The following is a 25,764-nucleotide window of genomic DNA, read 5'->3' as shown; positions in this document are numbered from 1 at the left end:
TATAATAGAGATGTTCTGACTTCACTATTTTGCCATTAAAATGAAGCTTCGATAAAGTATTCTAACTGAATTTAAATACTTCAACTTGTGAAGAATATTTTCATTGCAACTGAAGCTAAAACTATATTTTGATATCCTAGAATCATTCTTGGAATGAAATTTCTACTTTTATACTGATTCTATTTATGGTTACATTTTCAGTTTTAGTTGTTCTGCTTTTCCAAGTTTGTAACACTTACCAAAGGCACACTCAGAAACAGTGTCATTATAAATACTATTGACTAAAATAATTTGAATAATAGAAATGAAGAAGATACCTACCAGTCACTCTTAGTACAAGTTTCTTAAATATTGCATAATGTAAAGAGGCAGATTCACATATAATTCTTTAGGCTACTATCCTGCAAATACCTGTACATTTGTTCAACTTTACAGAGAAGTTGTCTTCCCATGTATCAATGAGTGTTTGTACGATATGGGATTTAAATATGTAAGTATTCTGTGCAATCCTTTACTACTTTCCCCTATTTTTTTTGCTTTTTGCCATGAGGTAATTCACGTCTTTTCCTGTTATTTATACAGCAGAATACAACACAAACCTGATTTACTAAATTAATCTATTCACAAGTTTAACATGAAGAGGAAGCCATCAACGGTAAACATAGCTCAGAAATAAGGCTTCCTCGTTAACCTGTGCACCCTCTGCTGGCTGGTGCTTACGGAGGAAGAAAAAAAAAATAGCTGTGTTGACTTTATGTATACATATACATGCACAGTGAACATACACCTAAGTCTCCAAATATATCCTTCAATCACTTAAATTGTTTTTCAACCCTATTTTCTACAAAATACTGAACATGTAACTGTATTGCCTAACAATCAAACAATGATTTGTCTCAACACAAACCACATTTTTCTATTATTAAAGTTGCTGAGAACAGAGATAGAGCAACATGAATTTTACTACTATCTATAATTTACTTTGAAGAACTTCGTTCATTTACATCCCTGCAAGACTCTGGATGTCCACATAGACTTTGCCTAGGTGCAACCTGCCCTGTCAGCTCTGAAGTCACTGGCAATGTTGCAGATCCACCAGACAGTACTCAGAACATACTGTCCTAATCCACTCTTCGGAGAAGCAGCTGCAACCACCGTGTTTGTGTGTCTAGCTCACTTCATCCAAATAACTGCAAAGCACCAGAAAATCACAGGAATCTGTGTTTTGTTACAGTATCACCGAAGATTAAAGCTTCCACTTGGAGATCCTGAAGAACAGACCTGGAAACACATAAAAGATCAGCAACTTCCACATTACCCCATTTGGGCGCCTGGCCTCTGGCAATAAAGGGAAAACGAGTTCTTCCACAGCCTTCAGTTGGTCTGCTGGCAAGTAGCTGTTGATGATGGCGACAACTTTGGGGACAGAGCTCTAAAAACATAAAAATGAAGCGTCATACACCTCGAGAAGTTGCTGTTGGCCCGGGAGTTTCAAACACATCCTTTAAAACCACCCCCACAAGTCCGGATACGCTCCGCCCAAGGCAGCAGCATCCCAAGTCCCTCGCGGCCGACGCCCCAAGCACGCTGCAGGCAGGGCCGACCGCCCCCGCGGGGCGACCCCCGCCCTCCGCCCCGCCGCGGGGGGCTTTCCTCCCCAGCAGGAAGGCATTAAAAGGAAGGAGGTCACAAGCGCCCGCTTTTTCCTTAGCTGAACTACCACTAACAAAACTTTCCTGCCTTTATTTAAAAACATAACGGGTGACACGCTTCCGCTTCCACGCCCCGCATGCCGACGCGCGCTGCCTCTCCTTCAGTCCCTTCAGCGCAGGGTAAGGCAGCGGAGCCCGGCCTGGGGCAGAGGTCCCGGTGCCTGGGCGGCTCTCACCGACCTCTGCGCAGCGACCCTCCTCCTGCCCGCGGTCCTCGGGACGCCGCTTCACCAGCGGCAACGCCGCGGCACCCCCAACGCGGGGGGAGCGACCCCCTGCCCGCCCGGCTGCCTCAGCAGAGCCCGCCCAAGGCGGCGGCTGCCGCGGGGCACGACGGGAGATGTAGTCCGGGCGCGCCGCGGAACTCCGCCGGCGGAAACTACAGTACCCGGCGGTCCGCGGGGGGGAGGCGGTGGCCGTGCAGGGGTGCTGTGGCCTGGCGTTCGCGGGGGCCCGGCTCTGTGGTGGCGGGGGAGAGGCGGTGCGCGCCCGGCCGGGTGGGTGCCTGCGCGCGGCGGCGGCGGCGGCCCTGCCCGCGCCCCCGGACGGCGCGGCCGTGGCGGAGCGCCGTCGGAAGGCCTCGGTTTGCGTCCGTCGGGAGCCAGAGAGCACGGGGCCGCTCAAGGCCTTTGTGTTCCCGCTTCGCTTCACCTCTCGCCGGGCAGGGGAGCGAGAGAGATCCGTCGCGGGCCCGGGCCCTGTAAGGCTGCTCGCCCCGCCGAGGGCGAGCCAGAAGCCGGGGAGAAGGGCGAGCCTGCCCCGAGGCCCGGGAATGTGCCCGCAGGCAGCCGCCTCAGCCGCCGGCGGCAGGAGGGCCGCCTCCCGGCCGCTCGGGGCTCACAACGTCTGCCGCCTCCTCACCCGCAGGGCCCACGGTTTTTATGCCAGAGATGCTGGTGTCGCCCACAGAAAAAACCTGGGACTCCTCAGAAAGATAATATGTCAGGTAATAGCGATGCTTTCCTGCGCTGGGTGAACCCCTGCGGGTACTGGCTTTCAGCCGGAGTGGTCTGAGCGTCAGTCCTCAACCCAGGTGTTTTGAGAAGTCCCTGGTCACGCTGACTAACGAGTTTGGGGAGAAAAAAGCTGCAGTTTTGCTCAAGGGAGTTAGAAATGGTTCAGTTTATTTCATGAGGCTCAGACCTAGAAATGTAGAGAGGACTATGCTGTGGAAAAACTGCAGAAGCACTTGTAAATCTAATAATCGTGTTAGAAATAGCCTTTCATGAGATTTTTATATCACTTATTTCTTCCCCTAATATGGCTTAATGTTTAATACCAATATTAAATTCATAGTGTTTTAGGGAGCATCAGTGTCAAATTTAAATGGAGTTCCCACAACAAAATAAGGGAATCAGCAGCAGTCTTCAGGTAAACATACCCTTAATGTGCCAGTGAAATTTGTTACAGAAAAAATAGGAATTAAGCTAATTACAGACTAAAGTGAACTTGATTTTTGTATCAAAATGATTACTGCTCCCATGTAGTAGTTGATACAAATGCATCGAAAGCAGACATGTGGAAGTGAATTGGCAATTGTGTTATATTGAAAACATGTTTCTTGGAAGTCAGCTAAAGTGTCCACTTATGCAACTAGATCAATGGGCATGCAAGGTTTATTGAAATAAAAATGAGTACATCTGACTTACACAAATATTATTTTTTTTTTTTGTAAGACTGGAAACTTTGTTAATGGTATAGAGGTCTCCTGATGTCTCTAGTGCACATAAGAAACTTCGTGAGCAGTTTATCCCATTAACATTTCAGGCACTTTTTGCAAATAACTGTAAACACATTTTTCTACCTTTCACCTACAAAACACCAAAGGCAGAATGGAGTCAGATGTTCAGTAAATTCAGTTAATTACATATGAAAGAGTTATGTGCATATTTACACTCTGGGGAGTTTTGTCCTTGATTTTAAAAGTTGCCATTAAAGTTCAGTTGCCAGATGTAATTTTAATGTAGGCAAGTTAATGACAAAGTATTCATTACCCATGCTGTCCATAATAGCTAATAAAAAGATCTTTTCATTTGGTTTTTAAAAAAGAGAAAATTTCCTTTAAAAGGGTCTTTTAATTTGGTTTAAAAAAACAGATAAGATTTTCCTTTATGTATTCAAGAACAAAGGTTCAATTAAAGTAAGTTATTAAGTTGCAGGAGCCAAATAAAATATTTTCCAAAAGCAGCGTTTGTTACAAAAGCCATCACTGTTAGAACCACTGTCTGTTTCAGGAAAGTACTAAATTCAAGAACGTTTGGACAACTCATTCTGCATCTCCTATTGCATATGAAAGAGGAAGAATTTACTTAGACAATTACCAGTGCTGTATTAGCAGGTAATAAATTTACAATTAAAAGTTACTCTTGCTTACAGTTTTAACACTGTGATTCTGTTTTAGACATGTTTCTAACTTTACTCATCCAAATAGCCCCTGTGAATTGAGTGGAATTTACTTATGAACAAAAAATAAACAGGTACATAAATCTTTGTTAAATTACACTTGGATACTGTTGTGTCTTAATGTGACATCTGCTTTGGTGAAAGAAAGTCTGATCTTACTGGTGCTGTATAACTTCAGCTTTCAGAGCCCTTTAATAGGAGTGGAAGATTACCACCATTTTATAATTTTGCACTAAAAAGTCAAATGAACAGTAGTAGTTCTTTGTGATCTGGCAACTAGCGGTGTGCTAAAGAATGTGCCACAAAATCAGCCTATGTAATAAGCTTGGTACTACAGCTATGAATTCTGCATTAAAGTAAATTATTGTTCATGTTAAAGTACAGTGTGTGGAGTACTTGCTGGTTTTTGTTAATGTATTTTGCAGATCAGTTCTCTGATCTGATGTACTTTCCTGTTCCATGATCAGCTGCAGAGGCACAGCTTAGGAGGCAGCACAGGGCAGGGTAGAGGACATGAAGTCCTGCGTACACCAGTCCTTGTCCTTGCCCATCCCTCTTGTGAGGGAAGTAGCAGGGAGTTGGAGAACTGCGTTGCTGAGTAAGTTGTGGTCAGAACAGTTTTGAGACAGTATTATATGATACATAAAAGACAAATTACTCTGTCAGTGTAAACCACTGAGAGTTAATTAAATTAATCTATCACTTAGAGCAGAGATCTAAATCTACTTAGCCATGTTTTATTCCTACATTGTCTGAATGCTTTCCAGTACTGGGTTGACCTGTCTAACATCTTTCAGTTTTATCTTTGTCTCATCCTCTCCCTGAGGGGAAAACTGTGCACAGCATGAGGCTTTTATTCTAGTAGTGGGGGGGGGTGTTAAATATCTGTACATGATGCCATGCCTTTATATTATGAAGGGCAACACTGGAAGAGCTTGAGGGGAAGGTTCCAGGATGATCATTAGTTTCTGGAATATACTTTCTTTTTAATGTATATCACTAAAGTAAGAATTTTACTATTAAGTTTGTTATTTAAAAAAAAATAAATTAAAAAACACACAACACCAAACCACAAAATACAGAGATGGTTAGCTTTTAAATACTGCATTATACTAACTATTGTTTATTAGGCCTTATTTTGAGAGCAATTTCAGGTTATATTTACAAAGTGAAAATAAGATGTTTAGACTTCTGACCTCCCTAAAGAGAAGGCAGGATTTATAAAACTGTATGAAATGACTTGTTGATAGAAAGTAGTTTATAAAGTAGACTAATGATTAGCAATCATTTTCCTCCAGCATTGCCCAAGAGCCAAGAATACTTTATCAAAAGCCAAAGTGTTCTAAGTCAGAAAAAATAGAAGATGCTTTATTATTGGAATGCCCACTGGTAAGATTACTTTTTACTAGAGCATTGTTGTGCAAAAAACCCAAATTAATATCTTTCAGTGAAACATATTTGGAATAGAGCGTTCTTTCCCTGGAAACTATTTTCTCAATGTTTTTATGAAGTTAGGTCATTTAAGGTTTGCAACGTGTGCTTATTTATTTTGGCTGAACATTTTAGAGGTATACTCTGATTTTCTCAGTAGCACATTCAAATGCTTTTTTGTGAGCTTTTGTGGAATATTTTAAAAACAGTGCCTTTATGCTTATGCAACTAACATAAATCCCATTTTTTTCTTTATTTTTTAATTAGCAGGGGCAGTAGGTGGGAGTTTTATTTCTTACCAGATCTGTTGACATAAAAAAAACCCCAAACCAGATAAACTGAAGACCCATTGAAGCAACTCTGTCCAAAAGCTGTTCTGCTGTTTCTAGCTAATAGACTACATAATTTCCCTCCTTGAGGAATTTTTCTCTCATCCAGCGTCCACAGGGCTTAGGAATATGAGCCCCATCCTTGAGGAGCCTGAAAATAAAGCAGTGTGAATACCATTCTTAGCAGTTACTGTTGAGTTACTGCTGAATGTCTTATTCTGCAACACGTAAACAATTGTCTCTTCAAGACTGGTATCAAATCGATAAGCAGTTATACTTCATTTTTGCACGGCAAGGAAGTTTTAAAAAGTGTCTTTTTTAAAAAAAGTAACTGCTTTGCAGAAAGCGTGACAACAGATTATTTATGTGATAGTCAGATGACTGTTTGGCACAGACGTGAGCTTAGAGATCCTGATGTGATTAGCAGGCAGCTTTCCACCTTTAATTTTTGGGGAATGTGTATTAACTTTAATTTTCTTGTTACTATGTCAAAATGTTATTTATCTTCCTGATACAGACTTTTTTCTGATAACCTTTTTTTATGTAGGGGGAAATGCTACCAAGTCCATCAGACTATAAATCTTCCTTGATAGTCTTGACAGTGCAGAACTGGCTTCTACGTCTCTCTGCTGATAGTGGAGAAATACTAGAAAAAATATACCTTGCTGGTTCCTGTTGCAAATTCAGGTATTAAACATTGACTAGGCTTTATATAATTAACAGTCATTAGTACTATACTGGAAAAAGGGAATCATGTTTTTTTAGTATTATCCTATGGCTGACTTTAGGTTTGTCAGTCTAGCACGTTACCTGGAGTACTGTTCCTGCATGCTGCTTTCTATAGAAGAATTTCAGCAGTTTAAGTATTATGGTCTCAAATTTGGTATCAAAAAAGTTCCACAAAAGCCGCAAAAACTAGGCTACTACTGGCTTTTTTCTGACAATTTTACAGCCTTTAATATTGCAGTAGCAACATACCAGGAGAGGACCTTTAAGAGCTGTAAAACAAACTTCATAAAACATAAGAAAAATACATTTAAAGTTTAAGCCATTTTTAACTTGCAAGCATTCTTCTCCATAGGGTAGCCATTTTGCTCTTTAAAAGCAGAGCAGTTACTGCTTCTGGTAAACTGCATCTTTTTTTCAGTTCTTAGAAGAAAGTATTTCCTTTAGGCTGAAGGATAAGAAAGCAGTGATTTGTGAAGGGAAGGAGAAAAATTAAGATTGTGAATGTTCATACTTCCAGAATTTTTTCTCACAATCCTGTATGAAATAAGCCATTCTTAGTTCCATGGGTTTTGCATTATTGCAAACGGCAAACATCTCAGGCACCTCTCCTGAATCAGATACTGAACAATTTGCCTGGACACAGGGATCTGCCTAGTTGTAGTACGTTATATTTTATGTGAAATAATGTATTTATTAATAAATTATTTTAAAATTATTAAGATAGGTCTTTCTTGTCACAAATAGATATCTGAGCTGGGATACTCCTCAGGAGGTAATGGTTGTAAAGTCAGCTCAGAATAAGCTCCCTGCAGCAGCACGGCAGGTAAGTTTGTTGAAAAACTTTGTCATTCTTAAATTTTTACAAAACTGATCGAAAAACAAATTTACAAGGACAGAGATGGAGACGTTATGCTTTGTTATTATGGTAGAACATGAAGGTGTCCTACCATTAATAAATGCCTCAAGTATCATAACTATATTCAGTATTATTGTTCCTTCCCAGGCAGGTATCCAACAGTCTGTATTGTTCTATCTTGCTGTATTCCAAGTTTTGCCTCTTTCATTCATTGGAATGCTAGAAATAAACAAAAAGGTAAGTAATTCCTCTATTAATTGTGATCTGTACTGTAGTTGTATGAGAGGCATAGTTTAGGCAATTTTCCCAGAATTACAGAAGTCATACTTACAGCTTGTGAAAGCATAGTGCCCTGAAACATTAATTAGCAGTAATGTTCTTCCTGTGTCTGATAGGGGCGTTGGGGGAAGATTCTTAATTCAAATGACCAGAAGAGAAAATACATACGCATTCTGCTATTGGGTTACTCTTTGACGTGTAGAAGGACTTTAGCCTTATAGCAATAGTTAAGAATCAGGGAATCCTGAAGTGTTTGTAGACTTCTTTTCACCTCTTTAAAGAAAGATAGATGTGCCTCTGACCCACTCCTAGTAATAGTCTATGAATTCTATATGCAGTTACAAATGTTTCAAACTTGAATTATCATTGATACTGAATGGCAAAATGTAAACATGTGCCTTGCTTTATCAGTCAAGAGCAAACAACCTTTCTGAGGTTGGTTTGTGACCTGTACGTAAGAGTGTATATATTAGGCAACCTGAAGCCAGATGGCAAGTTTTATTGTTCTGGTGAAAAAAAATACGTCTATTTTAAGTCAAGAGAGCTCCGAATACAACTTGTAAATGGAACAGTAGAAACATGCAAACTCTGTCTTCAAAGCTCTGTGAGCTACATTCTCATTTGGGGTCCAGAGCTATTAGTGAGTTTTAGCTAGTGCTGGATTGGGTTGAGGCTGTAATTGAGATTGGGCTGGCAAGTGAAGAAGTGAGGTTAAACATTTTTCACTTGGGCCCGTGAAAGTTTAAGGGCACTGTGTAGTCTTCTGTTCAAAATCAGTATTTAGGACTGGAAAAAACATTACCAGTGTCACAGGTATTCTCAATCTGGTTAGGAATGGCATGCCAGATTCATCATGGTCATAGTAGGCAAAACATCTAAAAGAGTACTTCCTCAGTTGGGCCTGTACTGAGTACTCATCAGAGTAATTGTTACAGCTAGGAATAACGTCAGGGCAGAATTTGGGATTTGAGAATACAGCCAGCAGAGGGAGCAACCAGTGAATGCAATGCCAAGTCTGACATAGATCAGTGGAAAATAACTGTTAGATTAGAATTAGGGTTACTGTTCCAGGCTGCAGAATGCACCTAGTGCGTCAGCTTTACCAAGATGGTACACCACAAGAAAGTCTGAGTTCAGCCTAGGTCTCAAGGATGGAAAGGAGAGTTTTAAGGGTTTTAAGACTATTAGAGTTTGTGTCTGGAAGATACTGGGATCTAAGCTAACAAATGTATTGAGAAAGAGCCATAAGACTAAATAAAAGGCAAGGAGTGAATGTATCTTTTGGGACCAAACTGATCACAAAATCATTGATAGTGTTAAGATTTAGGAGTATGACAGCTTTGGGGTTTCTTCTTTTTTTTTTTTTTAATTGTTTTTATGCTTGTTTTAACCCTGTTTTAATTGCTTTTTCACATAGCAATCCAGATTAAAGAAATGAAAACTATATTTCCAAGCATCTCTATTGAAAAAAAATTCTGAATTTCACGTGTTGTTATTCATTAAATATTAAGAATTAGTTTGTTGGGTTTTTCTCAGTGAAGATGTGTTAAGCAGGGGCACAAATGAATACTGCATAATTATTAGAAAGGGGTAAGGTAGCTTCTCATGTATATGTGTAATTTGGATTCAGAGAGGATCCTGTACTCTGTGACAGCTGGATAATGTAGTTTTAGTACAGCTGTACACAGTCATAGAGCCATGATTAGAATAGTATTTTACCCTGATGATAAAGAACAGAAGATCTGAAATTAGTACTTTTAGACTGAGTTGTTAGCTTTGCTAATGTTCCTGTGGGATGCTGGGTAATATCTATTCATGTATGATAATTGGGTAACATGATATGCAGATATACTGAGAATTGATTAGAGAATGGATCTGCTTGCAGAATATGACTAATCTAACCTCAGGTGTTACTGCAGTGCAAAGTATTATAGAAACTCAGCAGAACAGATGAGTGTTAGAAATCTTCATGAACTAAAACACTGTCATAGGGTTTGGTCAGAATAAAAAATTAAAACGATTGCAAAATTAAGGACATAATGTCAGTATTTTGCATTGTCTCTCAATTATTTCTTCCATAATAGAATATTTTTCTTTTCTTTTTTTTTTCCAGATATTTGGTAATAGCGTGACAGATGTTGCTATTTCTAATAGAATCCTGATTGTAATGTATAGCATGGGTCTGGTCAGGCTCTATAACTTCCAGGCCATCTTGGAACAGGTAATGAAATATGAAATTTTTCATACAGTCCATGCTATTTTGGGGCAAAACATCATAAATATTCATGTAATGCCACATAGGTATATGGGGAATATGTCAAAGGATAGAGTTCTTGCCTAAATCTATTTACAGTCAGCAGATGCAAATGGGTACACTATCAGAAAATTCTACCCACATCAGTTACAGGTGGCAGAACATAAGAGATACAGGGTCAAACAGGCACTTCAGCACATACAGAGAGGAGCTATGTAAATGCTAGACCAGGGTGTGCTCTTCTTTACGCTCTTAGTCTGTAGTTATAGGTGAATGTTAAGTCTAGAAACTGATGAGCATGGAAGATTGTTTGATCTGAAACAGAACTGCAGTGAGACTTTTGAGTTTATATTCTTCCAATCAAAAATCAAATGTTAATTGAAAAATAAGACTTCAAGCAGTATCTAACAAGATAAAGAATGCAATAGTAACAGAGAAGTAAAACTAAACAGCAAGTAAATATGCATCAATAAAGCTAAATTGTTCTGTGTTATTTTAGTTCATGGAACAGCCATTAGATTTGGGACGTGAATTCAACTGGAATGGTCAAGTGGGAGTTGTAGGAAAGTATCCATTTGGTCTTCCATGTAACATTAAAATAACAGGTATTTATGATCTTTATGTTATCTTGGCTGGTGGCTTTTATGGATTGATTGTGACTTATTTCACACTAAGAAAAAGCATAATTACTCATGTTGTGCTGTAGCTATATTTCTGGGTTTACGTTATAGTAAAAATGTGCTTTGCTTTACTTCTAATTACAAGAATTAATTACATAGGACTTACCTAGAAAACTCATACAGCAATTAAGCTATTTGAAAAACTTCATAAGCAATGCATGAATTAGAAACCCCTTCCTTATTTCTGAGACACAACTGCTCTTGGGAAGGAGGAAGGGCTAGAACAGCTGTTAGTAACACTCAGAAACAGTATACGGTATGTAAGCAAAAGATGAGAACATTTAATCTAACTTGCAGAGGGAATTCAGGAAGACTGAATACAATTTGTCTGAGTTGCATTTTGATAATTCCAAGTTGTCAGAAATGTGCCAGTTTCAATAAAATTAATTCCTGAGGAGAGAACAAATTATCTATTACAAACAATTCTTATGCCTTAAATCATTAACTTATGAATGTTCTGCTTTATGTAATGACTTTAATTTCTCTGAAACCAAACAATAATTTCTGTTGATGCATTTGAGATTAGAATTTAGTGCTAAGAATCTTAATGAACGACCAGAGCCTGAGACTTTCTTTGAAACATTTTTTTTACTTTAAAAATACATTCTCACAAGTTCGCACTTGAGGCACTTGGAAAAAAAAAAAAACAAACCAGTAAGTTTCACCAATATCAAATAATGCGCGCTTTTATTTCTTTAATTTTGAGTGTTTCTGTATTAAATGTTTTTTTACAGGTGACTGTCCACATTAAAAATGCTTTTGATCTTTATGTTCATGAACAGTGCCAGGTAATAACAGGGAAAACAAACCAGATTTACATAAACCTGAGGAAATACACAAGGATAAAATACAGACTTACATAGTGAAGGCTTTCAGTTATAATGCAGTGTTTTATCAAAACAAAGTGATCGGCTGCTATAGTTGATGTCTCAGGTTCCACATAGGGAAATTTCTCCTCATTTTCCTCTCTGTCTCAGTCTGCAAAATCACAGTTTAATGTTAGGGGCCCTGTGGAAAACATGCTGTGGGAGCTTTAATAGGAAACCTATACCAGATTTGTTCTCATGTCTTATAGATCATTGTAGTTTTTAGTTTTGAGATTTAAAACCAATGTACTGGAAAAAACATTTTTGATCTTGAATCATATTCAAGAATTTGTGGTTAGGAAGTTTGGAACTCATGACAGATGTTTGCCATGACTGCTCTTTGCAGATAGTTGCATTCCTGTGGTTTTTGAGCTGTTTTCTTTTAAGAATGAGATGGCTGACTGACTGTTCAATGTAATGTAATGCTTCAATGAGTGAGATTTTGACGGTTTCAGAGTTCAAGCTTGTATTTACTATAATTTAACTATGTGTAATTTTCCTGCTTATTTAGTCTTAGCCTCCCTCCAGAAATTGCCTGAAGGATGGCAGTTATTATTGTGCTGGGTTTATGGTGTGTTAGGTACCCGAGAGGAAGTGTATAAAGACCAAAAGTTATAGGCTACCATGTACGTACCACACCATTTGCAGCTATTGACTGGTAAGAAATTTGATTTTGGTCAGTGGAAGGAATGGAAAGCTACCTATAAATCTTTATTATGTCACTCTCTGAAAGGTCCAGAACTTAAAACTGCAGTTTCATTTATTATTAGAGGATACAGTAATTTTGTAAAAAAACAGAGGAAGATATTTTGCTGAGATTTTTTTTGACATTTAGAAAAAATACTTGTTAGTGCTGCCAGGAACAACTTTATGGCTTTATGTTTAGATGAGGCTGGAGAGTTTTAAGGAAGTGAACAAAGAAGCTCAACTGGAGATTGAAAATTGGCAATGCTAGGGAAAGGACTTACAAACAATGAGAACAGGAGGTGTTGAGCAACAAAAGCAAGTGACACATAGCAGGAAAGAGGGAGTTGAGGCAGCAGAGTCACACTAGCACAGTGGTTTAGGTGGCTATGATCTTGCAAATCTTTGCTAAATGAACATAAAAAGAGAGGCATATTTTCTCAGCAGCCTGTACTACTTAGGATTGATATATTATTGAAATACATTTAAATCTATCATTTAGTCCACCTACGAGAATTTTTGAGGGGCCTTGCTATATGCTTTATTTAAAAAGAAAAAGTCGATAGGGTAAAATGTTAACTGATTTTCTTGACTCATTTTTCATTTTCTGACAGATTTTAATATCAGTAGGTCCTCTGCTTATGCCTCCATCTTCAACATTCTCTACATTTTCAGCAGGTGCCTCAGTTTTTACAACATACACTTTGTTATATCTTGCACAGAATCTCCCATTTCCTATGTGTTAGTCCAAAAGACAACTAGAAGACAGCCACTTTCCAGCTTAGGAAAGACTTCATTTCCATAGGCAGTGAACTAATTCATTTCAATCTAAATGGCTAAGTTGTTGGAAACATGAATGAAAAAGAGAGAAGCACTATGAGAACATAATTTCTGATGTCATGTGACATCTTAGCACCATTGGTTAGGATCTGGATAATTATCTAGACTGAGCAGGACAGGAACAAGTCAAAATTTGGACAAGACCTTTGGGACACAAAAGTCCAGACAGGTACCTTGTTCTCCCCTTGTTCTCCTCACAGTAATTCAGTTTGGGTTTTTATATTCTGCCTGTTTAAATGCCCCTTGTAATTATAGATTTTCTCCACATTTTGTCAAATTTTTTTTTCAGCATTTCTCTGTACTGTTAGAAAGAGCTGATCTTCTGTCTAAAGTAGATTCAATTATAGCAGCTGTAGAAATTGCTTTTATTTAGCTAGTTGGTAGAAGTTGTAAAGCTCTGTGCAGTCCATTTCGTTCAAAGACGCTTCTCTCATTTAGTACACCGAAGACTTGTAAGAATGGCATAGTACATCTATACATAATTTATCCCAACTGAACTGAAGGGAAAACTAGATATCTTTTGCCATTAATTAAAAAAATTCCTAGATTTGTATTGATTTTTATGAACTCAGCTACAGATTGCATTCACTGTGGTCCACACTATTTTGTATTACCCAAAAGGAGAAGGAATATTCAGATTCAGGTATCTTTCTGCATTTAATTCTGTTATTTGAAATTGCTGCTGTTAGCCTGTTTCCAGCTATTTATTACTATTTTTCCCAAGAGAATAATGACCCCTTTGATATGCTCTTTTATCTGTTCATGTGTACATCCCCTCTCATTCACATGAGCTGGATCAATTTTAATTTTAAATGTTTGCTACATCTTTGCTTATCCAGCTCATTTGGAATGAAAGAAGTCAAAGGTATCAGAAGAGCAGTTCAGCATGAAGATCTGAGAAGGCAGTACCCTTCCACAGGGCATTGCATATGTGTGCCTGGATGCTAGGTGAGGTAGCATAGTTGGTGCTAGAAAAAAGATCACAGCCAATGTATTTCCACCAGTCTTCAAAAGTTTTGAAGAATTAAGTGTTGGAATTTAGAATTGTAAGGATCAATGGAATTATGATTGTTCTGCTACTAATGGTGTTAACATTACCGAATATTTGCAGATACGCCGCCTTTGCTATTTGAAGCATCTTCTCTGGAGAATGCATTTCAAATTGGAGGTTACCCTTGGCATTATATCATCACACCTAACAAGAAAAAGCATAAAGGAGTCTTCCATATTTGTTCTCTGAAAGACAATGCTTTGGTAATATATTCAGATAGCAGCTTCTCTGAAATGAATGTGTATCACGTTTGTCTTCATCTCTTCTTCTGAGTAGTGCTTGAGGTAACAATACCCTTGATTTCCAGTGTCGTCCTCTCACAGGAATTACCCCACAGTGTTACATCTGCTATCCAGTGGAGTCATGTGTAAAACGTTTTCTTCCGAATTAGTACTGCTTCTGCTATTTCCTTCATTCCAATACAATCATAGCACTGTTAGTGCTATATAGCACTGTATTCTCAGCTTAAAAGTTAAGGCTCAAGCAGAATCTCGTTACCTGATTCCTTGCATGGTAATGTCTTAATATACTGCTGACTAGTCAGCCTACCAAATGGCATGACTAAAGAAACATTTTAAGTTTTAAGAAATTGCAGAATAAGTTTCCTTAATGTTTGTAGTTTATCCCTGATTTGTACCTTCTCTTTCTCTCTCCCTAGAAAGATTTTATTACTCCATTTAATCCAGCATTCCTAATTATTTTTGTGTATGTATTATTCATCATGTATTTATTTTGCATGAGCTCTCCATCTCAGCTTTTATTTTGGACCTGTATTTGACCTGAAGATAATTCTGTAATACAGGCACTTTCTGGGCCTGTTAGTTCAGGGTTCTTCACTAAAAAACTTCTCATCTGTAAATGTCCTCATCTCTATTACTAGCCTGATCAAATCAATGATCCCCCTCTTATCTCTTATTTTCAAAACAGATCTTTCACAACCATAGCTGAAGATCAATTTTTATTTAAAGGAACTTGTACAATACTTTCTCACCTAGTTTTTTCTATGTGGGTTCATACGTTTGAAAATCTGAATGATCAGGGTCAGCTAAATTTAATAACAAAAAGCCACTGCCAAAATCCCAAGATTTTGACCAGCTTGCAGCTGAAATCACAAGTTATCCCAGGCTTACACACTCCACAAATATTTGCACAAAGAGCCTGAGCCTGAGGTTTGAAGCTCAAGTCAAAGTTTGTGCTAATGCTTTTCTCGTGTCTTGACACATTTTATGTCTTTGACACTCAAATTGCTGGAACTGTTGAAGTGTTTGCAGACTGTAGGCTAAATCTTTATTTTGCTTGGTTTCAGGAGAGGTAGGACCATGTATAGCCATGGTAAAAGGTCATTGCTTATTGCATATTAAAGAAGTTGAAACTGTTCCATGGAATATCTTGAGAATGGGAACTGAATCTTTGATGTTGTTGTTATTGTTCCATTGTCATCCTTTCTGGTCATGCTTATGAGCAATACCTAAAAACCTTCAGAGCTATGTGGAGAGGAGCTCAGTATTTCCTCTTTAATTAGATCTGTGAGACTTTCAAAATACTAATATTCTAAGCTTTTCCTTCCTTCTCCAGGCAAAAAATGGCATACAAGATATGAAATGCTGTTCACTGGAACCTGATTGGATATATTTCCATCCAGATATGTCAGGTAGAATAATCCACGTGGGACCAAATTTGATAAAGTATGAGCCTTTTTTTCTCAAACTTTATTTTTATTAGAGGAACAATTGCATAACTGCATAAATTCAGTAGTTTGACAGTTTGCAGGCCAATACACTCATCAAGGCCTAGAAACTGTAAAAGTTATTAATTTGTCAGAATTGGAAGTTCTGGCAGAAACATCTGCAGATTTCTACATGATGAAAGTGGGCACTGGCAGGCAACACTAGATTTTGATATGAAAAATGTTCAAGGACCACTGTGCTAAAATTTCACTGATAACTGAAATCGAAATAAATTAATTTTGTAATTTATGTTTATTTCTGATGTTTTAATATACCTGATTTTTTAAAAATTATAAATATAGAAGTGTTGTAATAGGTGAATTAGAGTACATTTTGTATTCTAATTATGTAATTTGTTTCTTTTGTAGAGTCTTGAAGCTTAAGGAAGTTAAAAATAATACAGATCAAATGGAGATTGCAGAAGATTTTACGATTGTGGCCAACAGAGAAAACTGTGTGAGTTTAATGTCCGAGATCACAATGTATGATTTTGAGCAATACATGGGGGTTTGGTGTATATAAGTAATCACTGTGTTTTATGGGCTTAATTCAAAGTTTATTGAAAGACATTCCGTGTTTTCATTGGACTGTAAGCTGTATCAATTTTGGAAACAGTAACACTTTCAAGATAGCTTTCTGAAACCTCCAGTCTTTTCTTTAGTTTTCAGCATTCTTTATGATGTGTAGTATAACCATGTATGACTGATATAAAACATACTTACAAGATGGTGACAGATTTCCTTCAAAAGAAGGTGCCATCAAGTGATAATTGTGTGCATCTCCGGTGCTTAGGTAAGTTGATCATAAAAATGCTAGAAATGTTTCAAGTCTCTCGTAACTTAGGGGTAAGTCTTCATAAGACAACACATTGCTTCCAAAAGTCTGTTTCTTCTCCTGGCCATGCATACCTGTCACTCCCTTGTGACAGGTTTGGTATTCATCTAACCCTTGGTGAATGAAATCAGTGCACTAAAATATTAGAATAATAACCCAGCAGAAAAGGTGAGTACTTTTCTGCTTGCTTGGTGAGCTGAACTGGAGCTGGCACAGAACAGAACTGAATCATCAGTGGATCAGAAGAGTGCAGAAAGGTAGAACCAAGTGGCAAGGGCATGATCTGAACCTCCTGGTAGAAATTAGCTGTTAAATTACCTAGGTTGTTTCATGAAATCTTTTGTGATAGAAAATCAGAAAGACAATCTAAGTATCAAAAAGGTCAAAGAGCACACTTGTGAAGACAATCTTTTTTGGCAGTCCCTGGAACTGTCATTTTGCTTCAGCATTCAAAGTTATGTCTTATATAAAAGCAAGTTTTTATAGTTTATGACTACTGTAAAGTCCCTGGAAATCAGTGATACTAATTTTGAAGCTTCTGTGGAGGAAAAGTCTGTATATTAAAAATCTACACTAACTCCAGAATAAAACTTCCATTGAATTCAGAAAGGATAAGCTTTGTCATCTAATGACTTGCCATACTTAGGTTTTTTTAGGATTTGTTTAGGTAACTTCTGTTGCAATAAGAGCAAAGAAGTATAAGTTCCAATTCTGTCTTTGCTGTACCTTTTCCTTTTGACTTCCATTAAGACACTGATACCCCAGTTTTGAATGTTTACAGTGTTAATGATGCCCAGTGGAAGCAGCTGTGGTGGTTTAAGATGCTACTTTTCCCCCCTCTTCTGGAAGTAATAGTTTAAGAAACAAATTGGTAGTGACTTAGCTGTCTTAATTCTCATACCAGCATCTTGGCTCCAGTCACTTCTGTTCTAAAAATTATTGTAGCTGACAACCTTTGCCATCTCCACAGGACTGAGAACCTCTGAGTATAACTAAATGTCAGTAATATCTCAAGTAAAACCACCAAGTTCATGAGCCCTCATAAAGAAGAGATAGCATCACTAGGGCCATGCATAGCTAATGAGTAAAACAAGATCGGAGAGATTAAAGCAAGGTCAGAAAGCAAAAGACATGAAATAGATACATTGCCAAATACATATGAAGAAACTAAAATGCTTCAAAGTCTAAAGCCACTTTTTTCTTTTTCTCCAAAGGTGAACAATGCTGTTACTGTAACAGCTTCTGGTCGAGTGGTAAAAAAGCGTTTTAACTTGCTGGATGATGACCCAGAACAAGAGGTAACTGATGTAGTTAGTAAGAGCAGTTCATGGATTATTTGAGATGTTTAGCTAGCCAGAAGACATTGTTTCAGGTGTGATGGCTGTAACCATTAGCTCTGTTAATCTTTAGTTCTTTATTCCTCTTCTGTGGCTGTCTTTGTCTTCTTAATTACATCATTTCCCCTCTCTCTCTCTGTCGTCTCTTCTCCTTGGTAGACATGTGTGCTTTGGATAGTCTCTTTCTTTTAAGATCTGACCTTATGCCCCATGATACCGTCATAACTCCATTGGACATCAGTGGCACAGAAATTAGATGTTAATGGGATGAACCGTTACTCTTGTCTCCATTCAAACATCTCCTTTAAACATTGCTTATAAAGCATTTTGTGAACTGAAAGAAACATACTTCTTTTCTTCTGTGCTTTAGGTTCCTCTAGTCTTTGATATAGTATCTCTAAACTATATTTTTCTCTTCCAGTTACTTTGATTAGATTGCAGGATAAGGTATTTAACATTTTTCATTTAAGTAACTGCTTATTGAGAGTGAAAACACCACAGGCCTTGGTGTTGAGCCTTCAAGAGGTTATGAAGAATATTTTTTAGCTCTGTCTAGAGCTCGAGCTGTAATTGACATAAGCACAACAGTTAAAATTCATCAGTTTCTGGCAGTCATTTCTATTCTTTTTTTCTGAGGAAATAGATTTTACTATGGTAAAAATACAGGACAGTCCAATATAACCCTTAAGGTCTGCAGTTCATTTCTATCCACTTTTTTTTAAACATAATAAAAATTAGAGGCTGTGCACAATTTTTTCTCCCACTGTTACACTTTATTTGTACTTCCAGTAGATATTTTTCTGTTATAGAAGAGAAAGACTGGCTTGAATTTAAGGAGTATGTTACCAGGTTCATGACAGTGAAATAGAGGCAATTAAGGCAGTTCACAATCTTCACCTTTTGGTCTCAGTTGTTCACTGTCGCATACTCTGTGGAGGGAGAGCGAGCTCTGAACAGAACATATAGGTTGTTCATGTGAGTGGAATTACCCTAATATACCCATACCCTCAAAACCAGTAATGGTTTTAAGCTATACTGTCTCTACACATCCACTTCAAGAGAGGGCATGGAATTTAAATACTTCTTCTGTCCCTTTTGAAGTACTTTTTTCTATTTCCTGTATGATATATGTAAAATACATCTACTTGCACATTAGGATTGTTCAGAACATCACTTCTTCTCTCCTATCTTAAGGAACTTTGCTGAAATACATTGGACACTTTGTGTTGGGAAAGATGCCTCTTGGGTATCAGGCTGGCAATGCTTTCTTTATCAGACCAGAAGACTTAAGAACAAGAATTTTTCCAATTCCCCTTTCACCTGAAACAAAAAGAGCTATGCAATTTAGGTAGAGGGGAATGTGAATTTATGTTTGATGTATAAACTTGAGGTTTTGTTTTTCCTAAGACATTCAAAATTGTGGACTATGAAGACGAATTGGATTTGTTATCCACTGTGGCAGTTACTCAAATAGGAGCTGATGGAAAAGCACACCTTGACTTCCATTGTAATGAACATGGGATTCTACTTAAGAGTATTCCATTACTGGAGTCCTGGGATGTGGTGAGGAGAATTCCTGTCTTCTGTTTATGCTGACACTTCCCCATACCCATTTACTTACTATTTTTGTTCAGATTTGAAGTAAATATATAGTGTTGCCAAGTGCTATGGATGAGATTTGTACAAAATATTAATCATAACTCGAAATTTGTAAGTATTCCATCAGACAGTATTTCATTTATCTGAAAATCTCCATGATTTTAAATTAAGATTTTTTGTTGTTGTTGTTGATTCATTTGGGTTTTTGGTTGGGGGAGGGGTTGTCCTCTAAGTATTTCTGAAGTATTTATCAACTTGAATACTCACCATCTGGGTAGTTACATCTTAAATTTACAACTTGTAAATAGTCTCACTACCTTAACTTGAACTATTCATGCATAGAATTAAGCATGGACCTCACTCTGTGTGTATTTGGAGAGATGGAAAGAGCCATTCATACAGTCCAAGTTTAGGTGGACATCCAACTTAGAGGGTCTGAAATACTCAGCACCTTTGGTACGTCTTTTATCGTTGACTGCGTAGGCAACTTAGGATCTTAAATCAGATGCTGTGAATTACACTTAGATTCCTAAAATAGGCATGTGGGAAACCTCTCAAAGTTTTAAAATTCTGTCCTTTCTTTGGAAGAGCAGTCTGTGTGTATTCACACAAAATTCCTGGCTGATCATGGAGGTCACCAATGTTAAATGTTTTTTGTTCCCCAAGGAAAATGGTACGGGTATTAGCAAGTTGTAGAAACAGAGACTGCAATCAGATTTTTTTTTTTTTCTCATTTCAGACTTACAGTCATGAAGTTTACTTTGACAAAGACCTTGTATTACATATAGAACAGAAGCCTAACAGGAGGTTTAGTTGTTACGTTTACCAAATGGTCTGTGATACTGCAAAAGATGATGAATGTTCAAGCCATGAAAAAACAGAAAGAGTGTTTTGTAAAAAAGGAGGGAGAATTTTTGAATATATTTAAGCCATAAACAACAACTACAGAGACTTCAGTTTGGATGTTATTTAAGGACTTCATACATATGAATTAGTAAACTACTGTTTTTCAGACAGGATTTAATCTTAACACTTTGTACTACTACATGAGGTTTTGTTTCTTTTTTCTCTATAATGTTGTACACTTGTCTGTAGTCCATCATGGCTTTTCATGTATTCACCAGTTCATCATTAATGCTAGATGCAGCATTTATTGCTTCTCTTCAGCAATGGGATTGAAATACTGGACATCAAGGAGAAAGATGTGGACTTACTGATCATCTACTGCCTGCTGTGATCTGTCTTATGTAGTTTTACCTATACATCTTTAATACAGACTGTCAATTAAACGAAGTGTGTAAAACTCTGTAAGATAAATTTTATATGTAATATGAAAATGGCAGAGTTACCATTAAACCACTTAGACAAAATGCTTCTGTTGGTTTTGTGTGAGAAATAAAATCACTCAGGTTTTCTGGTTTTGTTTGTCTTGTTTTAAAGAGAAGTATTAATAAATTAGGTATTCTTACTGCCTGTTTAATATATCTTTACTTATATATTTATATATATAAATAAAACCAAGCAATTCTCTCTAGTTCTCCCTGTGTCAAGGGTCAGGAGTTGTTCAGTCTGAGCCGAAGCTACCAGATGCTCAGCCTGATCACTGTGTGCAGCCTGTCTGATTCATGGAAGTTCCATGTGGTTTGTTCACATTCTGCAGAATGCAAGCTTTCATTTTAAATTAAAAAAAAACAACAAAACACAGGCTGTAAACTTCATGGTGATAAAGAGTGTTTCCAAATGCAAGCTAAAGATGGGCTCAGGAGAGTAGCTCTTGGAGGGATGATCAACATCTCATTTCTCACTACTGCCACCATTATCATAGGCATGGTAATTCTAAACCCAAATATTTCTTTTCACTGCAAGCTTTACTAATGAAGTGTGGATCATTCTAGCTGATGCAACAGTGAAGACCTCTGGAAGAATTATAAAAATTACCTATTATGAGTTTTTTAGAAAAAGTGTAATGCAAAAGAAAAAGTGAAATACAACTGTGGAAATAAAAAACACAGAAAGGACATCTAAGAGGGTAACCAAACAACAGTAGAAATAAAGAGCAGCAGTGACACTCTACTTCCACCCTAGCTTCCATAAGTTGTCATTTAGTATCCAGGAAAGACCACCTCTCCATTACCTGCTACTATATAAGAAACGGTGTAAGAAAGATAAGAGGGTAAAAACTAATAGGAAATCTAAACTCTTAGGCAGAAGAACCAACCCTTAAGCAGATATTGATATTTCATACTCATTTCTGTTTGGATTATTAAAGCAGTTCCTCCCAGAGCAAGACATTTAAACATAATTGTTTATTAAATAGTGCAATTTCTGCTTATGAAGATCAGCTCTGGCTTTCAAGAGTTTGCTATACTTGCCAGTGACTGTTATTTTTAAGTTATTGCAGGCTTTTGCAGTGATATTCTGCTCAATCAACAATTGTACATCGGTATCCATGTTCTGAAAAATGCAGCAATTTGTAATGACCAAAAGGCAGCCCAGCCTTTGATGAAGAACATTATGGGCTTCACTTAAGAAATTCTATCACTCTAAATACACAGTGTGTTGCTCCGCTACAGATGTTCCATCCTGGAAGGTCACACAGATATTTTCATTCAGAAACGGGAGTGATGTTTCTGTTTACTTTAAAACACCTTGAAAGCTATTTAAGAATAGAGAATCCAGAATGACTAGCCCTGAACGCTTCTATAAGTATATTCACAATACTACTTAGGAATGGGCTGGGACACACCAGAGAAGCAGAATCACTAAATGCTTATGGGTTGTGCTTTTCAGCACAACAGCAGTGTTGCCTTCTGTACCTATGCAGAGCCCCAGAAAATTCTAAAAATACACTTCTATTTAAACGGGAGGAAAATCCTGACCACAAACCAGTATTTTTTTACATTGTTAAAAATAACCATGTATCTGAACCAAACACAAATACCCACATGCTTGGTGGCAGCCCACCTGAATCAACAGCTTTTATTTCAAGTTAAATTTTTAAACAAAACTGATCCACCAGAAAAAAGGTAGTACTTTACTTTGCCAGGAGATTTTATATGTAAGCATTTTTTGGTCACTGTTGCTGGCAGGGCTGTACTATTGTGCAGTATCAAATTGATAGGAAATTTGAATAAATGCATTAGATCTGACCTGTAGACCTATAGTTTGATGTCCATTTATGATGATTCTAGAGCACTTATCTTTCTCTTTTTCATGATATAAATTAGGTGCTTGGAAATCTCTTACGCAATCTGAATAATTCAGTATGCTAAAGAATAACAGTATTTGTAAAGTGGAGAAATTCTGAGGATAGTCATGTGGTTTCCATTACAGAGGAAAAAATATTCTTGTGCACATGCCTAGCATAATTATCTCTGCAAGCACCAAAGTGCGACATTAGTACAAGAAAAGAGAAACAAAATTGCTTTGAAAAAATGGAAGTAACTTCTTCAAACATAGTTTACTTCCCATTTATAAACTCAGAAATTAAGATTAATAAAATACAGAAGACAAAAATATTCTTCACTTTTCACACACAGTAGCTAACTGCATTATGATCAGGAAACCCGTTTACTGATAGTTTCCTGTTTTACAAAAGTTGGACTAAGGAACTATCAGTGTGAAATTCTGAGTTCCCTTACTTCATGTGTATTTCAGGGGGTGCTTACCACTCACGCCATGGCTTCCTGAGTCTGCCCATAAAGCCTCAAGTAATTAGATCAAATGTGGTCTCAAGTAACTGGACCAAGTGCATATTTTAAAAGATTGAAGCTGAAAAGCTCATGCTTCTGTTATTTTCACCAGCACTAGATGCCCAAGGAAAAAAGAATATATGTATATACATATATAAAAATGTAAATATACTGTTACCATGTGTAAAGACTCTCAAATGTGTAATTCAAACACAGAATTGAAGGGATCTTAGCCACTTTTGCCAACGTTCCCAGTCAGGTAACTTCACCCAAACTTTCTGCATTTTCAGTGTGGAGAACTGTCTCTTTATTCTTTTTTTCTGGATATGCCCCGTTACTTTAACAGCACAGTTTCTTGCTCATTTTATTCTCATTTTGTCTTTTATTTTCCTCTTGCTATTGAGAAAAATACCATTTATATTACCTAACAGTAACTGAAGACTGCCAAAAACTCACCAGCAAGAAACTTTTTTCCTGGTGGAACTGCAGCAGCTACCCCACACAATGGAACAGCTAATGAACAAATAAATTTGCTTCCCAGTTATGGTAGAGATTTCTATTAGGAATACCTGCTAGAAAGGACACCTGTATAGAGTGGCATGTAGACTGGGTGTTTTCTTAAAGAACGGTTGTGAGGAACTACTGTTAGCTGCTTCAAGCAAAGCCTCTGGGCATTCTGCCTGCAAAAGAGAAGTTGTTGGTCTAGTAAGTAAAAAGGTCATGGACTAGTGAATTCACGTTGCCTTTCACCTAAGGCTGTTTGATACAAGCTTTCTGCTGCTGCCAGAATATACAAAACCTAAATGATGTGAGCAAAAAAAGGGGGAAGAAGTAGTCAAAATGTGGTTTTCTAAGGCTGAACCACAAAAGAATTTCTAGAACAGTGACTGAGTTCTTTCATAACTGCCAAGTATTGCCACAGTCACCAGTACAAAACCTTTAAAGACCAGCTTTTTTTCTGGAAGGTGTGTGAATTGATCTGATACATATGTAGCAATGCCTCACTAATAATAATTGCATAGCATATCAGAACCTTTTCTGAACCTTTTCTTTATCTCCATGAACTGGAGAAATTTAATTAGTCCCTGCTAAAACAGAGAATTCAGACACTTCCTGCAAAAATGTTACTTTTGAAGAATGGATGAATAGTATAGTAATTGTCAACTAGCCTTATTCATACTTGACGAAAGTTTCTGTGTATCAACATGAATTCCAGGTGTCTCTCCTGCAGACGGAATAGGTTATGAATACTAAAAGAAGGAAACAAGTATTCCAATATTCAAAATCAATGTTAGGAATATTTAAGGGAACATCTTTGTTTTACAGATATTTCACAATCTTAGATTTTCAGAGAGGACCACTTGAAGCTTTCTAGTTGCTAGACTTGGCATTTATGCAACTATAACTTTAGTATTTATTTCTGCTTTACTGAAGTTACAAAATGATAACCAAAATAACCTTCAGGAGCTCCAAAATAATTTTCTGTCAACGCATTCTAATGTTTATAGATTAAATAAATTTAAAGTAGTCAAACTGCTTGCTTTGGATAATAAGAGATTAAAATGAACTGCAAAAATAGTTTGGTTTTTTTTTTAAATAAAAGGAACTAGGTATCCTAGCAGAGTGAAGAAAGTGGTACAATTGTTAAGAACTGCTTTGGTTGGTATAGCTTAAAAACTTATTTATTAAACTGGGAGTACAAATACCTTATTCCTGCTTGAGTGGGGAAGGAATATTGTGTTCTTAGGAATATTAAATTTTTAGGGAGGAGTAAGTGCACATTCTTCTCAGGAACAGATAAAGGAAGCATGGAAGGGGAAGCTATGATTCACTGGAATTACTCTGCAGAGTGGCTCAAGACCTCCAGCTTACCTGAGATGCCGCAGGAGAAGCAATGCATTCCACCAGATCCATAGGATTGCAGGCTCACCAGTCAGTCCCCAGTAACAGCTGCTTGCCAGAAGCCAGATGGGAAAATTATTCTGTTAACACGTTTACTTGGATGCTCCACATTCAGACTCATACATTGGCAATTTTCCTGATTATCTTCTGGATCTGCAGTTAGCCTCAACTGTGGGTATGTACGTGTGTTGCCTGCCTCTAACATGTAACTTGCAGCATGGTTGTGGCACATTTTCATGCTCTGGAGCAGACATCTAGGAAACTCCCAGCTGTTGACATCACGCTCTTCCTATTTTAGCCATTTATAATGCCACTGCCCCTTCTTTCTACTGCCTAGAAGCTGGCTTGATTTTGTAACTCTCTCATAAACATTTGTTTTGTGGACCAAAGCAGCATACTTCCAGCATTTCTACTTCACCAAAATCACTTTTGTTTTCTCCGCTTCACCACGACACCTCAATGATCAGCTATCTGGATGGAGAAGCAAAAATGGGGTCCCAGAAGTGCTACTCATTATCTTTATTTGTATTTGATAAATGCAGGAGGAATTCCCCAGTCG

At 37.5% G+C, this 25,764-nt stretch overlaps 2 protein-coding genes across 11 annotated transcripts in view; one reads left to right on the top strand and one right to left on the bottom strand.

The window, feature by feature from the left end:
• METTL8 (methyltransferase 8, tRNA N3-cytidine) overlaps positions 1–1,465 on the bottom strand; it is a 41,361-nt gene extending 39,896 nt beyond the window's left edge. For 7 of the 8 annotated variants that reach the window (XR_012650483.1, XR_012650484.1, XR_012650482.1 and 4 more), the window contains exon 1: positions 1,319–1,431. Coding sequence is in view for 4 of the 8 variants with exons in the window: in XM_075028458.1 (XP_074884559.1) it covers positions 1,319–1,323 (5 nt within the window). In the remaining 4 variants the exon portion in view is untranslated. Of the gene's footprint in view, positions 1–1,318 lie in introns of all 8 variants that reach the window. The other variant, XM_075028457.1, reaches the window with a different exon arrangement.
• Positions 1,447–21,079, top strand: DCAF17 (DDB1 and CUL4 associated factor 17). 3 transcript variants are annotated; one of them, XM_075028454.1, is made up of 15 exons: positions 1,447–1,685; positions 2,580–2,658; positions 3,947–4,050; positions 5,414–5,504; positions 6,423–6,562; positions 7,349–7,427; positions 7,608–7,697; positions 9,853–9,960; positions 10,493–10,598; positions 14,175–14,317; positions 15,690–15,799; positions 16,210–16,297; positions 17,890–17,973; positions 19,420–19,575; positions 20,351–21,079. In XM_075028454.1, exons 1-15 carry the CDS (start codon positions 1,447–1,449, stop codon positions 20,537–20,539), a joined length of 1,806 nt encoding a protein of 601 aa, XP_074884555.1. In that variant the 3' UTR covers positions 20,540–21,079. The 3 variants fall into 3 exon arrangements, with proteins under 3 accessions (XP_074884555.1, XP_074884556.1, XP_074884557.1); XM_075028455.1 differs by lacking the exon at positions 1,447–1,685 and having other exon boundaries at positions 2,176–2,658; XM_075028456.1 differs by lacking the exons at positions 1,447–1,685; positions 3,947–4,050; positions 5,414–5,504 and having other exon boundaries at positions 2,176–2,658.
• Positions 21,080–25,764: the final 4,685 nt, after the last annotated feature.

This window comes from Buteo buteo, chromosome 5, assembly GCF_964188355.1.
Source record: "Buteo buteo chromosome 5, bButBut1.hap1.1, whole genome shotgun sequence".
Classification (NCBI taxonomy): domain Eukaryota; kingdom Metazoa; phylum Chordata; class Aves; order Accipitriformes; family Accipitridae; genus Buteo; species Buteo buteo.
The sequence above is the reverse complement of the archived record's forward strand: the minus strand, read 5'-3'. Positions and strand labels throughout refer to the sequence as shown.

What these genes read in the sequence shown, in the direction of transcription:
- DCAF17 (XM_075028454.1), top strand. Translation starts at nt 1,447, where the DNA reads ATGAAGCGTCATACACCTCGAGAAGTTGCTGTTGGCCCGGGAGTTTCA. An exon ending in TCCCTGCAGCAGCACGGCAG is followed by an intron (nt 7,428 to 7,607) that starts GTAAGTTTGTTG and finishes GTTCCTTCCCAG; the next exon opens with GCAGGTATCCAACAGTCTGT. An exon ending in TGCTAGAAATAAACAAAAAG is followed by an intron (nt 7,698 to 9,852) that starts GTAAGTAATTCC and finishes TTTTTTTTCCAG; the next exon opens with ATATTTGGTAATAGCGTGAC.